This window comes from Coturnix japonica, chromosome 5, assembly GCF_054131305.1.
Source record: "Coturnix japonica strain WE chromosome 5, WE-NBRP24, whole genome shotgun sequence".
NCBI lineage: Eukaryota > Metazoa > Chordata > Aves > Galliformes > Phasianidae > Coturnix > Coturnix japonica.
The window spans coordinates 49,364,047-49,379,196 of NC_140667.1; the positions used below are offsets into that span (position 1 = coordinate 49,364,047).

The 15,150-nt window shown below is 45.3% G+C and overlaps 1 protein-coding gene across 13 annotated transcripts in view; it reads left to right on the top strand.

Annotated features, from left to right (window-relative positions):
- The first annotated feature begins 8,744 nt into the window (after window positions 1-8,744).
- The window catches only part of CEP170B (centrosomal protein 170B), a 52,542-nt gene continuing 46,136 nt past the window's right edge, over window positions 8,745-15,150 (top strand). For 10 of the 13 annotated variants that reach the window (XM_015865585.3, XM_015865588.3, XM_015865594.3 and 7 more), the window contains exons 1-3: window positions 8,745-8,821; window positions 9,303-9,391; window positions 10,094-10,229. In XM_015865585.3, coding sequence (XP_015721071.2) covers window positions 10,125-10,229 — 105 coding nt within the window. In that variant the 5' untranslated portion in view covers window positions 8,745-8,821; window positions 9,303-9,391; window positions 10,094-10,124. Of the gene's footprint in view, window positions 8,822-9,188; window positions 9,211-9,302; window positions 9,444-10,093; window positions 10,230-15,150 lie in introns of those variants that run through there. The other 3 variants (XM_015865586.3, XM_085547786.1, XM_015865587.3) reach the window with 2 other exon arrangements.

Genomic DNA, 15,150 nt, shown 5'->3' on the forward strand with positions numbered 1-15,150 from the left:
ATTACTCAGTTCTTAATTCACTTACTTCCTAAGTTATTAGCTGCTGCCTTAACTTACAATGAGAGCACTGCACGATCTACAAAAGGCAAATACGTTGTATCTGTTTAGTTGCTGTTATCAGCCAAACTGATCGTTTCATGAAAACAGAAAATCAAGCTTATTTCACAAGACTTCTTTTCCCCATAAATCATGTTGACCTCTGTTATTTATGCTTTTCATTTGCTGACTTCTATGTAAGCATTTCATTGCTTTGCCCAGAATTGCTAGGCTAACTGGCTTAGAATGACATAGCTGCCCTAGTTATTTTATTATTAGTTTGTCCAAATGCAGCATCTCTCCAATCCTGTAAAACATCTGAAGTCCACCAAGATGAAGTGGGAGCGGAGCAGAGATCCCTTGAGCCAATTCCTTCCAGTTGTGAGGGTGACAGTTGCATGGACCAGTTAAGGTAATAATGTTTATCCCCAGTAATGCTGTTTAATAGCCTCCTTGGTTACTAATGGGATGGAAAGTGCATTGTTTTCTCATGACAGCAGTGTGTGATTCTTCTTGTTTCCAAAGTCTGAACAAAAATATTTATTGAACACCTCAGTCGCCTTCACATCAACATCAACAATTCGACCACTTCCATCTTGCGATGCTTCTGCTTCTGAAACAAGTACCAGCTTGCATGCAAACTAGAGCCAAAAGGCAGCTTATTGCCCTGCTCTACCTGAAATCCCCGTGACCAGCTTAGGACCTGATTGTTCAAGACTGCAGCAATGAAATCCTGAAGGCTGCTCAGGGATGAATGCAGCCTCCCAGGATGCTGCTGTCTTTGCTTCCGGATGCCAACATAACTTCAGATTGAAATGGCAACAGCTGACACAGCGCATGGTTTTATTGATTTTGTTAAAGCTAAAGATGGCTGCAGTTCAAACTTTAAATTAGTGTGAAAGGCAGCACCGTGCTCTCCTTAAGCCAATGACGTTCTTAAATTTGTTTTACAACTGCAGGCATCCTTCATCTGATGTTTTTAAAAGCTGGTTCCCAGGCACCATCCATTCTAAGTGCTTCCAATGTAAAAAATTAACCAGCTGCAGCACAGAGACGGAAGAAAATGGATTAACTTTGATAACGCGGCTCAGAAATGGCACAGACCTACAAACCTGCAGTGAGGCAGTGCCTAATGGCCACTGACATCAGTGCTCTCGCAGTTAATGACTATGGTCTGTGACCAGATCTTGTGATTAGGGCTCTGAAGGTGCCGACTTCCATTCATGTGGGTTGGGTTACATCACACAGACTGCTCTCTTCCTGGACACTCCTGGCACTCAGAGGTTCGTGTGCTGGGAGCGCCCTGGCTGTGCAAGTGCTGTTCTCTCCTCCTATTCACTGCATGCATGGCTCTGCAGAGTGAAGGGAATCACCCTGTTGTTCTTGATCTACAATTCTGTCCTCTTTAAGGACAAACAAAAAGCATACTTTAAAACATAGGCTTTCTGGATATTGGTCTGCATTTCGGTTTGGCTTTGCCTTAAAGCACAAAATGTCATCTCTTGGAAAGCTATTGTGGCCTTATGGGGGGGAGAAAGCATGAATCGTGCTTCTGCGAGACATTCGTCTTTCAGAGACAAAGAAACCTGGCAAACATGGTCAGTGCACTCTTCAAAACACTTTCAAGTATTAACTGGAAATTTCAGAAGTCCTGTTGTCCCACCAGTCCAGTACTGCTCTTTAGCCTCCCTTCAAGTATGTGCAGAATATATTTGCATAAACTTTGCTGAATCCACTGTGAAAGGGCACAGTGAGCTCTGCGTGGTTAACCTCGGCTCCTCTCCTTGTCCAGACGTGTCCCAAGCAATCAGCTCAGGGATGAACAGCAGATCACAGGACCAGTCAGACCACACACCGGAGAATTTCCTGTTCATCTTCTCCTTATGTTAATAAGAAGGCTTCTTATAAATGTGATTATTGGAGTTAAAGATGTTGCTTAATTTCTTTTTGTGTGTATGTTCAGCTGTTACAAGCTATAACAGACAACACAATCAGCCTTAACTATACCATCTCTCGCCCCTCCTCACTTTATTGCTTTTATTTTTAAAACTCTACTAAGAAGTTATCTCTAATTAGGATCTTGGAGGTATTTGATTTTCATCTTTTCCAGCTACACATTAGGTTCTGCCCAATGATGATTTATACTGCAGTGCTGAGCAGCTGAATGCATAGTACATAGTCCAGTCTCCAAGCACACCACTTGGAGGACCTCTTCATGGCATCTCTCTGCTGTGTTTGCTCCTCTAATCTCCACCATGTGTTGGAGATGATGGATATGCAAACCCAGGTACTGAGAAACGCCTAATGTTACAATGTAGAGTGGAGAAGATACCTCTTGAGAACAAATGAGACAATGCAGAGCTAATGAATGTCGCAGTATTTTAAATTCAACTCACAGTGAGTGGGTGGAAAGTTCAAGGATACTTCTTAAAGATCTCAAGGGGGGAAATCTAGCCTACAGCACCTAGGAACAAGACAAAATGCAGTTAGACAAGACGGAGAGAAGAGGTGATGTGCCATGGAAAGGCTCTGCACTGTGATGTGTTGCAAAAGGATTGGCAATAACCTCCTGCTATCTGAAGCATCTGAAGCAGATGGACCTTCTGCTTATAAAACCTTTGGTGAAAAGCACAGCCCTGAGCATGTGCATGTAGTTAGCTGGCACACATACTCTGCAGGGTTTTAAGATGATTCAATGAATGTGGAGAACACGGGAGTTCATGCACCTGCTGTCTAAAGAAGATTATCCCAAAGTATCCTGAATCCTTTAAGAACCTGCATGTAATCAATCCGCTGCTCCTCCATCATGAAAATACTGCTCTGCTGGTCTCCTTCTGGTGACTTTTACACTCCTACAGTGCTGCTAATCCAACTGTTTCCCCCAAAGAAATAAATATTACTCTAATGACTTCTCTTAAAATGCCTGGCAAACATATAAATCTCCAGCTGATGGCTTGCATGCTATAAATAATTAAAGCTGCCCCTCCTGCTGACCTTGTGGAAGCAGACTGGCTCACCCTGACACTGATGACCCTTTCATCCATATTCATATCATTCCCCACCATCTCAAGTGACAGAAGCACAGCACTGAAGATCAATACAGCAGGATACAGTTTAACTTCCATCAGACAGAAAATGGGTGAATCTCCACGTAAATTATTCTCTGCAGGCCAATATATTAAGAAGCATCTCTCCCTGTAAGGCCTTCACCTCTACAGTGGGTATTACTGCACAGATGTTCTTCGGTTTAAAGGAATTGTGATGTCTTCTTTTATGTACATTAGATTTTCCATCAAAGCTTTCTGTCATACAGGCAAAAAGTATAGTGCAATAGAACGCAACAAACCAATAAGATGGTTTAAAGCAGAACTGATGCTTTCATTAAACATGAATGGTGTGATCTAGTAGCAGCAGAGCAAACACTTCTTGCTACAGAGTCCTCTAGAGAAGCAGCAATCTATTGCAACCCAAACATCTCCCTTCTTTATTTGCCTTACTTATAAAGCCAGCAAAGAAATTTCAACAATCCTGGATTTCCTGTGTAATACATTACTTTGATAAAAAACTCTTTTTTCATGAGGTCCCATTCACCTGTTGTGTACTTTCTAAGTCTGGTCTCTGAGACATGGAAGAAATCTGTGCAGTTCCTAAATCAGTGAGCTGCAGCTGAATGACAGCCTCAGTTTTCCTTTAACTGATGCTTAAATTTGAACTGGGATTTTCATCCTTGATAGGACAAGAGGGAATGGTTTGAAACAGAGACAGGGGAGGTTTAGGTTAGGAGGAAGTTTGTCATACAGAGGGTGGTGACACATTGGAACAGGTTGCCCAAGGAGGCTGTGGATGCCCCATCCCTGCAGGCATTCAAGGCCAGGCTGGATGTGGCTCTGGGCAGCCTGGTCTGGTGTTTGGCGACCCTGCACATAGGGGGGGTTAAAACTGGATGATCGTTGTGGTCCTTTTCAACCCAGGCCATTCTATGATTCTATGATCCCTTTCATAAATATCAATCAAATGAAGTCTGTGAGCTAAATATCAAGATTTTCTTGGAAAGGATGTTGCTGATATTTATCCAAGTGATGAAGTGGATTCTTTAGGCCACCTGAAGTTTTTCTGCTTAAAGATGCAAGCAGCCTTCCTCATAACAAGTATGCACATACATTAATTGAATGAACAGAAGAAGCTGAAGCAGAGATGATCTGAGGCTGCCCATTGTCCCCATTGTCCCACACAGGAATCCTCAAAACCCTGCTGCTTCTCTTATGAAACTAATCAACTTTCCCTGAGAAGCAATGTCTTTAAATGTGACATCGAAATGGCTCCGACTTGCCATAAGGTGGTTCCTATTTAAGATGCCACACCACACAGCCATGTATCATCTGACCTAATCTCATCAGGCAGCACGACGTCTTCATTGCTGAGCTTTCACTAATTAAAAAAGCCAAATATAAGATCACTTAAGCATATGCTTTAAGTCTTTCGATAAAGCTTTATGTTACACGAATCCTAGATGAGATGTTCTGACAATGCTCACACTCCTCTTTTATTGCACTGATATTTCTTCTTGGCCCCCCGACTCGAGTTACGACGGTCATAAATTGAACATCGCTCTATGATTTAAGCTACATAATAAAAGTGAAATAATTTCTGTGGCATAGGGGGGGAATAAAACAGGATGATTAGAGAAGGCCATACTGCACATAATGAAAAGAAGCGTTAATGCATATAAGGTTTTATTTTAGTAAATTCCACTGTACTACAAGTAAATGTCATGTTGGTACTTAAGACTTTGCTGTGGGTAAAGAAATACAGGAAAAGCTCTCAAGCTGGTAAAAAGCAAGGAAGCCAAAATAAAGTCATCATCTGAAGCAATATTACTATGCTCCTGGTAAGAACCCGCCTCTACGGCTCTTTAATAAATGAATTAAAAACATTAGTGCTGTAAAATTCCATCCTTTATGAGTGTTCAAACAAGAGGTCTGCCCCAGTCAGACTGTAACTCTGCAAACATTTGTCCAAGTGAATAACTGTACACATGAATGGTGCCATTGTCTTCCAGTTGACTGGGCAGCACTGAAGCCTGTTGCTGGTTGCACAGAAGAAGGGAATGTTGGCAAATGGCACAACCAATACATGTGGCAGAGTGAATGACTGATACTCAGAGAGGAGGAGCAGAATTGCTTGGCTCTTGCTGATACAAATCAGGATTCAGCAATATTGTTATGCCAGCATTACTAAATGGAAGGTAAACATCCACGTGCTGACAAATACCTTGCAATTAAAAGATAATTCAATCATTCAGAAGTATACAGGAAACATCAAGGCAAAGACATTCAAAAGGACACTTTAAAACACATATTCAGAAGGCAGATGTTTTGCAAAGGGCATGTTCAGAAGGGAGATGATTTGCATTCTGTGGTGAACCAGCTCAGGCTAATACTTATTGTATTGTATTGAATTAGTGATGAAAGGCATTGTTTCTGAGCCCTACTGGAAGGGCCCAATCCTGCACTCTCTGTTAGCAGGCAATAGCACTATTTGCTGCATGAAGGACACAGGTTCAGACCTCTTTGTCCAGCTTTGTCCTCTTCCAAAAGCCCACAGATCTTTGCAGCTGGCATTAAAAATGAAAACAGGAATTCTGGTCCAGAGGGAGAACACTGCAAGTGTGGAGCAGGAGCACATCCAGCTCCCTGCAGCAGGGCCTGAAGAACTGGCCTTGCTGCAGTGTTTTGCTTTCCGAGATAGAAAGTCATCACATGGGAGCAGAAATCGTCAGAGTGAAGAAGAGTGTTAAGGAAGCCTGCGTGACCTACTTGTGAACCCTTCCTGATGCATCTCAAGTAAGTTAGTGAAGAGCAAATGAAATAATCCTGCGGAACAGTCCCTGATGACTCCTTCTGCAGTGCCTTTGATGTAAAGCAGCTGGGAATTCACAAGCTGTACACGTGCCTATGAACGTGTGTGCATGCTACTGAGTGTACTTGATTTCAAGCAGCATATGATTGGTTCCTCAGGCAGAGTTCCCCCAGCAGTTCTTACATCTTTACTTACAAACTAACCACCATGTGGGTATCTAAGCAATAATGTTTTTTCTTTCACTTATACATTCACATTGAAAATTGCCATTCTGGGTGGAATCTGCATGGTGTATCTGGACCAGGCCATCATCAACATGGAACAGAAGCCTTTTCTGCAGCAAGACGTGGCAAGATGCTTCATGTTTGGGAACTCTATCAAGTCTCCCCTTACATCAGAACCTGGCAGAAAGAGCCTGATCTAATTCAGCTCCTTTGGGAGTGGCAGGATCTTTGTTTTGAAGTAGGAAGATAGATAAAGTCGTTCTGTTCCAAGCCATAATAACCATGTGCTCACAGTGTCAGACAAAAGATATTTCAGTAAAGATGATATTTGTATCCAGATTCAACAGTTCTGGATACAGAAAACTGGCTTTCCATTGGCTTATAACCCACTGTTATTCTTTTGGAAGACACTGTATCTCAACTTCCCTCCCTTTGTTTACTGGGAATAGGAGCTAAAGCTCTGGGACAGTGACTGCTCTTTACTCTGCACCTGCACAACATACAGTACAATGAACCTCATGCAGCTTGGGTTGTGCAGGTTCATACAGCCCCAGGCATGCCCCTCGGAGCTGAAGGTGGCTGCTCTAATGTAGAGATTTGCATGATAAGCACCACCTGTTGCAAACACAGGTTGAACTATGCTGCTGCTGCATCCAACTCCTCCAGGACTTTCCTAAGCCTTCCCTTCTCCTTGCATGCCTGGGTGGCTGCCTCACTGCCCTGCAGCAGTACACGTTTCCCCAGCACAACTGGAGGCAGACTGGGCCCATGGACTGATGAGGTCAGAGCAGGGGCATTTTAATTGTTGAATGTAAGTAATGTTCCCCACTGTTTAGGGAATAGGGCTGAAAGCACTGTAATACTGATGGTTGGAGAACATTTAAAATAGCCAATATACCTGTTCCACAGCCCCCAGTGCCCATATGCTATTTTAGGAGTGGTGAAGAAAGAAGGGAAGACTCCTTATTGTATTTTAATTCCCTCAAGATCACTGGAATAAAATGAGGCTGTAGCGCAGCATTCAGTCAGGCCAAGCACATTGGCCTAAACTGTGTCTTCAATCAGGTCAGAAGACATGTGGGACTATTCTTCTTCTCTATAAATAGAGAACTACTGGCTGCTCAGATAAATACACATGTATTGGTTAAACCAAGCTTAAAGAGGAAGTAAAGCAATCACTAACCTTTTTATAGTAACTTAGAGCAAAGATTTGCCTAGATGGCAGGCTTGTATAAAGTAGTAAATTATCCCACCTCCTTATAGCTGCATAGAGCTGCTCTATGGATCGGCTGATAGAGCAGCATCTATGGATGTAGGTGAGAGAGAAGTGAAACACACTTATAAAATCCTAACCTACAGGTCAGTTAAACCAATAGTAAGACATGACTCAACAGCAGGACAAGACAGAAAACAGGAGGAAGTCTGCTTTTATTTATGAAGGATTTACATCAATTTATGCCAGAGCTCAATGCAAAAGGCCTTTAAAATGGCCCAGAAGTGACCACTGCCCAGTAGTGTCCTCCTGCCCGACACCTCAGGGATGCAGAGAGCAGCCAGGCATGGCGTGGTGCTCCTCTGACAGGAGATAGCAGGAGAGCTCCAATAAAATACAGATGCTGCAGTCTCAGCCAGCTTTTAGGCCTTTGAAGATAATCACACCTTAAAGTCACCCCCTGGGCAAGACGTATTTGCCAGAGAAGTGCTCAAATGTTGATTAAAGAAGGCAATAATACTAGTCATTAAACAACAATGAAGTCCTACTGCTCTTTAGAAGGAGGAGGGAAGTGTTCCTAACTCCCACTGTTGCTTGCTTCACCCTTCCCAATACTGTTTCCTACTGCTGTCCATGAGGAGGAGCAAGTCCATGGAGGGACGCTGTGTGTCACAGAATCACAGAATCACAGAATGACCTGGGTTGGAAGGGACCTCAAGGATCATGTAGTTCCAACCCCCTGCCTGGCAGGGCCACCAAACATACACCTTTACTAGATCAGGTTGCCCAGGGCCCCGTCCAACCTGGCCTTGAACACCTCCAAGGACGGGGCATCCACAACCTCCCTGGGCAGCCTGTTCCAGGGCCTAACCACTCTCCTAGTGAAGAACTTCCCCCTAACATCCAACCTAAATCTTCCCTCTTTTAACTTAAAACAGTTTCCCCTAGTCCTGCTATTGTCAGCCCTTTCCAAGAGTTTACTCCCCTCCTGGGAGTAAGTTCCCTTCAGGTATTGAAAGGCTGCAATGAGGTCACCCCGCAACCTTCTCTTCTCTAGGCTGAAACCTAGAGAGTGTCATGGAACCATAGGATCACAGAGCATCCCGAGTTGGAAGGGACCCACAAGGACCATCCAGCCCAACTCCTGGCTCCATCCAGGACCACGCACTGGCCCTATAGTCCCCATGTAACCAGATGTTGTTGAGACTAAATTTTTGGAAGACAGCATTGAAGCCATCCAGGGAAGCTCCTGCAGGTGACGGCAGGGCCGCAGCCCCCGGGGCTCAGTGCGGAGGAGGCCGCTTGGCCTAGAGCTGCGGACCGTGCCGGAGGGAAGGCGGGTGCGGCCCGGCCGCTGGGGCCGCCTCCTGACGTCGGGAACCTGCCGTGCGCAGGGCGGGGCGGGGCGGGGCGGGCGCTGGGAGCGGGCGGGCAGAGCCGGCTGCGGGGCGAGGCGCCCGGCCTGTCCCCGAGCCCAGGGCCGGAGCAGGTAGGAACGGCGGGCGGATCTCCTGGAGGGAGGGAGAGAAGGAGTGGGGCCGGGGGGAGGCAGCGCCGCGCAGACAAAGGGCCGGGCCCGCGGGGGGCTCCGCGCTGCACCTGCGGCCGAGCTCAGCGCTCCGCTGCTGCTGGCGGCCCGCGCGGTTCCTACCCAGCGCTCGGGCCCGGCCGCGGGGAGGGAAGCGGGGCCGCCCGCCCAGGTGCGTGGCCGGGCCCGGATCCGTAGCGCCGGGAGCCGCCCGGCAGCATCTATCCCTGTCCGTGTGCTCTGTGCCGAGGGGCAGCATCTATCCCTGTCCGTGTGCTCTGTGCCGAGGGGCAGCATCTATCCCTGTCCGTGTGCTCTGTGCCGAGGGCAGCCCTGCTCCACGCTGCGGGGTAAGGGAGACCCATCCCTGCACCGGGAAACGCATCTTCGGTGTAGGGAAAGAAGATGCCCTGATGTGCGCTGCTTTTTCTTCTTCCTTCAGGCGGAAAATGCGATATTGCGGGAGAGCGAGGAGGAGAGGCAGCAGAGCCCTGCTCTGTGCTGCCGGCCTGTAGAAGCGACAACAAACAGGTGTGGCTTTGCGCTCCCGAGAAGTGCCGTACGCCGCTTTCCCCAACCCTGGGTGAGAGCTGCCTCTTTGCCGTCCGTCCTGGGAGGGGGATGCTGCATTCATCCGGTGGGAATTGCAGCTTGTGGTTCCGACCCACTGGTAACACTTTTATCAGCTCCCGTGAGAAGGGAGGAAGCGGTCGTGGGTTCCCAGCTTATCTGTTTGGAAGTGGGATGAGCGATAAAGAGGCTGTTCTGATCTCAGCACTGCTGCCGCTGCTCCTGGGAGTCTGCATGGAGCCTGGTTATGTCATCGTCCTGATGTTTTGGCCCAGGTCTTGAAGGATGGAGAAGCGCGAGCTGTGCTTTGTATGCACTGAGTTGCTAACTACCAGCAAATGTTTTGGAAAAGTTGTTGTTTTTAAACCAGTATCCTGGTATTTCAGTGGTTGGATTCAGCTGCGTATTTCATCTTTGAAATCCCTTGCTCAGCTTTACTTTGCTGTGGGAATATGTCCAGGGCTGCAGAGCAGTGGCTCCTACCAGTGGCACATGGGATGTGTGCTTCACTACTGCTTGTGGCCACAAAACAATGCAAAAGCAGGTTGTAGGCAGCCACGCTGGCTCCCATGGCTCACGAAAACTTACAGCTGTGCACTGATGTTCTTCCATTCTTTAGTAGCAGCTCACTATGTGTTCCTCTTTTTTTTTGTGTGTGTTTAGGATGTGTGAAGATTAAGTGCCAAGCGCCAAGATGAGCGTGACTTCGTGGTTCTTGGTGAGCAGCGCTGGCATTCGCCATCGGCTCCCAAGGGAGATGATATTTGTTGGCAGAGATGACTGTGAACTGATGCTCCAGGTAATGTGGCTTTCCTGTTGTCTTTAGAAGATGCAGGGCTGGGGGTCTATGGAGATATTGTGTGCTTTCTTCAAATGACATTGTTTAAAACACGCTTTTATGTTGAGTATGTAGTTCCCATGAAGAGCTCATATATTCATGAAAGTGCAAGTGAGGCTTCTTTCAAACAGCTCTGTCATCAGATGGATGACGGATAGGAGCATCCAGAATCACACAGATAGGAGCTGCACTGCTTGGAGATTAATTGCGTCGAACAGATTGACTATCTTGATGCGATAGAAGTAGTAAGCAAAGACATTACCACTCTGCCCTGATCTGCAAGTGATTAAATTGCTGGGTTCTGTGGCATACGATTTGGAGGGGAGTAGGGTGTTTTTGCCTGTTTTCCCCATTACTGGAAGCTTGATGAGATTTCAGAGCTTATATCTCTTGGTTGGTTGGTTTATTGTTGTTTTATTATTTTTTATCACGGTAGGAAATGCTGATCTCTAGCAGAGGAATGCTGGCTATTTTGGTGGGGTGACTGAGGCATTGTCCTCTTGCTCCCAAAGTAATTGTGTTACTTGGGCAAGCTTGCAGCTTGTGTTAGTGCTTTCCATGCAAGCATGTCTCTTTGCTGGACTGAGTCCAACGTGCCTGAAGTGTTGACTGTGGTCTGATGTTTGACAGCACAATGTAATGGACGTCACTCCAAATAAATGGAGCTGGAATCTTGCAAAGAGCTTTTGACAGGAGCAGCTTAGCTCAGGACTTTGAATAAGCTCACAATTAAATTGATATTTAGACTTGTGCGTGAGTACTTGAAGTGCAAAAGAACTCCGGTTGCACCTGTCTCCCTTTTGCCCCTTTACACAGGTGGCAGAAGATTTTGTGGATCATCTGTAAACCCTGTGTGGCTGCTGGTGTCAACATAAGGGAGCTTCCTATACGACAGGGCCTCCCTCCCCTGTAGGTAGCTTTCACTGATAACCCAGTAACAGCTATTTCCTAAATGCTTTGCTGACGTCCTTCCAGGCAGGCCGTATTTGTAGCTACTATGCAGATTCTGTGTGATATGTTAGCAGGAGGTCTGCTGAGGGGACCGAAGTTCCTACTGTGTGAACTGTCCTTGGAAGGCAGTTGTTTGTTAAGGTGTTGTCTGGCCCTCGTAAAATGTTAGTGTCCACAAAAGGAGAGCTTGCAGTATTTGTGCTGCTCTGCTGGCTGGCAGTGAAGGAAATGGCTTTGCCATTCAGAGTGTCAGAGTTTGAAGCGTGCTCCGGTTTGACAGCAGATCGTTTGTTTGGGTTTTCCTATGAATCACACTATCTTTTATTTCATTTTTCCACGTCTGACAAGTGAGCCATTTAAAATGTCTCGGTGTTTTCTGAAGTCTGCATTTGCTCAAAAACCTGATGGCTGTCTTCTCTTGTGACTTAAAGGGGAAAAATGTATACGGTGGCTTTACTGCTCAAAAATGGCCTGAGCTTCTGGGTGCCCCTTAATTTAGTACCTTATGAAGGTATCTGAGTTTTCTTTACAGCCAGGGCTCTGCACATTGGAAATCACAGTTCTCAAGCTGTGCAGTCCATAAAAGTACCCAAATATCACTAATTGTGAAAATATGCTGCTTATTTCTCTGGTTATTTCTGAGGTTAACTGGACAGCATGGGCTGTGAAGTTCCCCATACCTCATGGAGTATTTGATGCTGCTTTAAAAGTCTAAACTGTCTTGTTAATGCATGCAGACCAACAACCTTGTGATGCTATTAATTTGTCATGCTCTTCTCTACAAAGTAAATGAGTTGGGATTCTTGGAGGAGCCAGGAGTATCAGTTAGAAGAAGGATGCGGCTGCATTTGGGGGCTGGCAGGTAGTAGAGGAGATTTTCATAGAAGGCGTTTCTATTATTTTGCTGGAATGAAGGCTCCGGGTTGTCAGTATAAGCCAGCTGTTTATGTTCATGGCCTGAATTATATCCGACCTTTTAATAAATATATTAGTTTACTGTCTTGAGTAATACAGCTTTTTCTCAGATCATGTAAATGGTCTCCTTTTGAACAGCACATAATTTTCTTAGCCATTTGCTTATAAAGATGTTTTCCAGAGCTTTCTTGGGCTGCAGCTGACATGACTGTATTAAGATGCAGGGCAGCAGGGAGACTCAAGTGCACTCTTGATATCCAAGCAAAGTTGTGTGTGAGCAGATGGAGGATGAGGTCTAAAAATAGACTTTTTCCCTACTGTGACTGTCCATGTCATAGAATTGTTGTGCAGGTTGGCACAATTGATTTCCCTGGCAAAAGCTTAAGGAGCTGGGAGGTTATTGGAGCAGACAGACAGAGCTCTTGTAGCAGTGTGACTGTCATATTCCTCTGGTGATGACACTGAAAGTACGTGTTCACTACATGGTTATTTTGGATATAGACTTCAAGATCTGGGCACTCAGTACTCCCAGTTGCACAGCTGAGAACAGACTGGTATTGTCTAGGAAGGGGGCTGGATCATCTGGGTGCTGTTTTTCATCTCTTAAGATTATTTCTGCTTAGTGATTTCATTGTGATATGGTCTGTGGTCCCCTGCTGAAACCTTGTGCATTCAACAGGGCTCCAACATGCAACGCAATAGATAAGCTCTCCTTGTCCTGAAGATCTTGCAGTCCTGCCTTTCTCATCTTACTATTTCAGAAACATCTTATCTTTTGAAGTTTCTTGGCAAAGTTACTTTAAGGTATCAGATCCCTAAACGGCAAAAATGATGTCTTTGTCACCAAACAATCAAGCCTTAGTTTCACTTGAGCTTACAGGTACAGCATTTGCTTTCTAGTTAACAAAGAGATAAAGAAAAGCATGGTCTTCAAGCTTAAAATTAAGTAGATTTGATAGTGGGGGAAACAATCTGCCTTGAAATCCTGTGTGCCTACTAAGAGGATTAGAAATATTGTAAAGGTTTTTTTAGCACTGTAAAGATCCTTGTAGAAGTAAACGTGAGATTTACATTGAGTTTGAATATTAATGCATGGAGACAGTGCCACGTAGTGTGCTTTGGCATGCACTGTGTTGTTACACGTAGTCAAGGGCTCCATTCTGCTCTCTTTCTGAAGATCGTCGCTTAAATCCTTTTAGGATCTTATTTGCTCCCCTCAGGTAAATCAACAGACAGCAAGTGCGTGGAAACTTCAACCTTTGCTAACTTGTACTAGTAGGTTTTTCATAAAGCTTTATGAAGATGGGAATTCTCTGAAAACATATTATGTTTTCTTTATTTCCTTCTTTTTCTCCTTAAAGAAAGAGTTGTATTGGTGGTTTGTTGTGGTGTTCTTTTCTTTTTTGACAACGTAGAGTGAAGTAACTCCCTCCCCCCGCTGCATTTTTCATGTGAAATGTAATTGCCAGCTTTATCAGCTTTGATCGTTTGCTTAATGCCATGGATATTTACTTGCATTAGCAAAACGTTTATGTAGTGCAAAGTTTTTGTGTAACCATTGAAACCTATTTGAAGCATATTTGACGTTTTTCCTAGATGTAAATATTTAATGAAAAGGAGAACAGCATCGTGATTTTGTTGTTGTTTAAAAGAGAGGTGTTTATTGGGGAAAAAAATGAGAATGGAAAACATTTAAGCAACGTTCTGTTGTGTTTTTCCCTCCCTGTAGAGCAGCAGTTGGGCAGCTCTTGCAGTATCAGTATGTACTGCAGCTGGAGTAGGTGCAGATGGTGTGATGCTTCTGTTTCAGGTGTGGCCTTTGTCCTGCCTGTCAGTGAGGACAGCTTGGCACTTCCTATTATGAGCCTCTGCTTTCAGTTGCTTACAACTTCGCTAAACTTTCTAGCTGTTTAAGGTGCAAGTTTATGTTCCAGGCATCTGCCTTAGGCAGAGTATTCTGGAATAGATCAGCTCCTTTCTTCAGTCTTCTTACAATGGGGCTGAGGAAAACGCTGCTTTCCTCATGTAAACTATTTAGAAGTATATTTAACCTTTCTTTGAAGTTGTGCTGCACTGAAGTGATGCCTTTTCAAGGGGGAATACCCAGGTCGGTGGTGAAGAGTTTTCTCATTGATAACCTGAATGTGTTTAGCTGAGTTCCAGACCTTTGGACAAGGTTGAAGTTCACTCACAGTCAGGGGGAAGAGCTTACAGACATTATTTTTTATGGTAATGTTTCATTTGGGAGTGTGGTTGGTGAGGTTATGGGTTGGAGGACAGGTTGGGCTGGGTGCAGGGATGCACAAGGCTGATATTTATGTGGTCAGCAGCTCTGTGTCCAGGTGGAGACCAGTCATGAGTGGTGTCCCCCAGGCATCTACCTTGGGACCAGTGATCTTTCAACATCTTTATAAGTGACACAGTATTGAGTGTACTCACAGCAACTTCAGTGGTGACTCCCAGGTTGAGTGGTGCAGTTGACACAACAGAAGAAAGGGATGCTATCCAAAGTGCCCACAACAGGCTTGAAAAGTGGCCCCAAACTAATGGAATGAAGTTCAATAAGTGGGGGAGGGGTTGTCCCTCTCTGCTCTGCAATTATTTGGCCCCATCTTGAGTACTGCATCCAGGCTTGGGACCTGGAGAAGAAGGATGCAGAACTGTTAGAGCCAGTCTGGAGAGCCACAAAAATAACCAGAGATCTGGAACACCTCTCCTGTGAAGAAAGGTTGAGAGAGCTGGGCTTGTTAATCCTGGAAAAGAGAAAGCTCTGGGGACACCTCATTTCAGCCTTCCAGTTTTTGAAGGGAGCTTATAATGAGCAGGATGAACTTTTTACATGGCTTAATAATGATAGGACAGGGGGGGATTGCTTTAAGCTTAAATAGGGGAGATCTAGATTAGATATCATGAAGAAATTCTTTACTCAGAAGGCATTGAGGCCCTGGCACTGCTGCCCAGAGAGCTGTGGGTGCCCCATCCCTGGAGGTGCCTGAGGCTGGGCTGGATGGGGTCC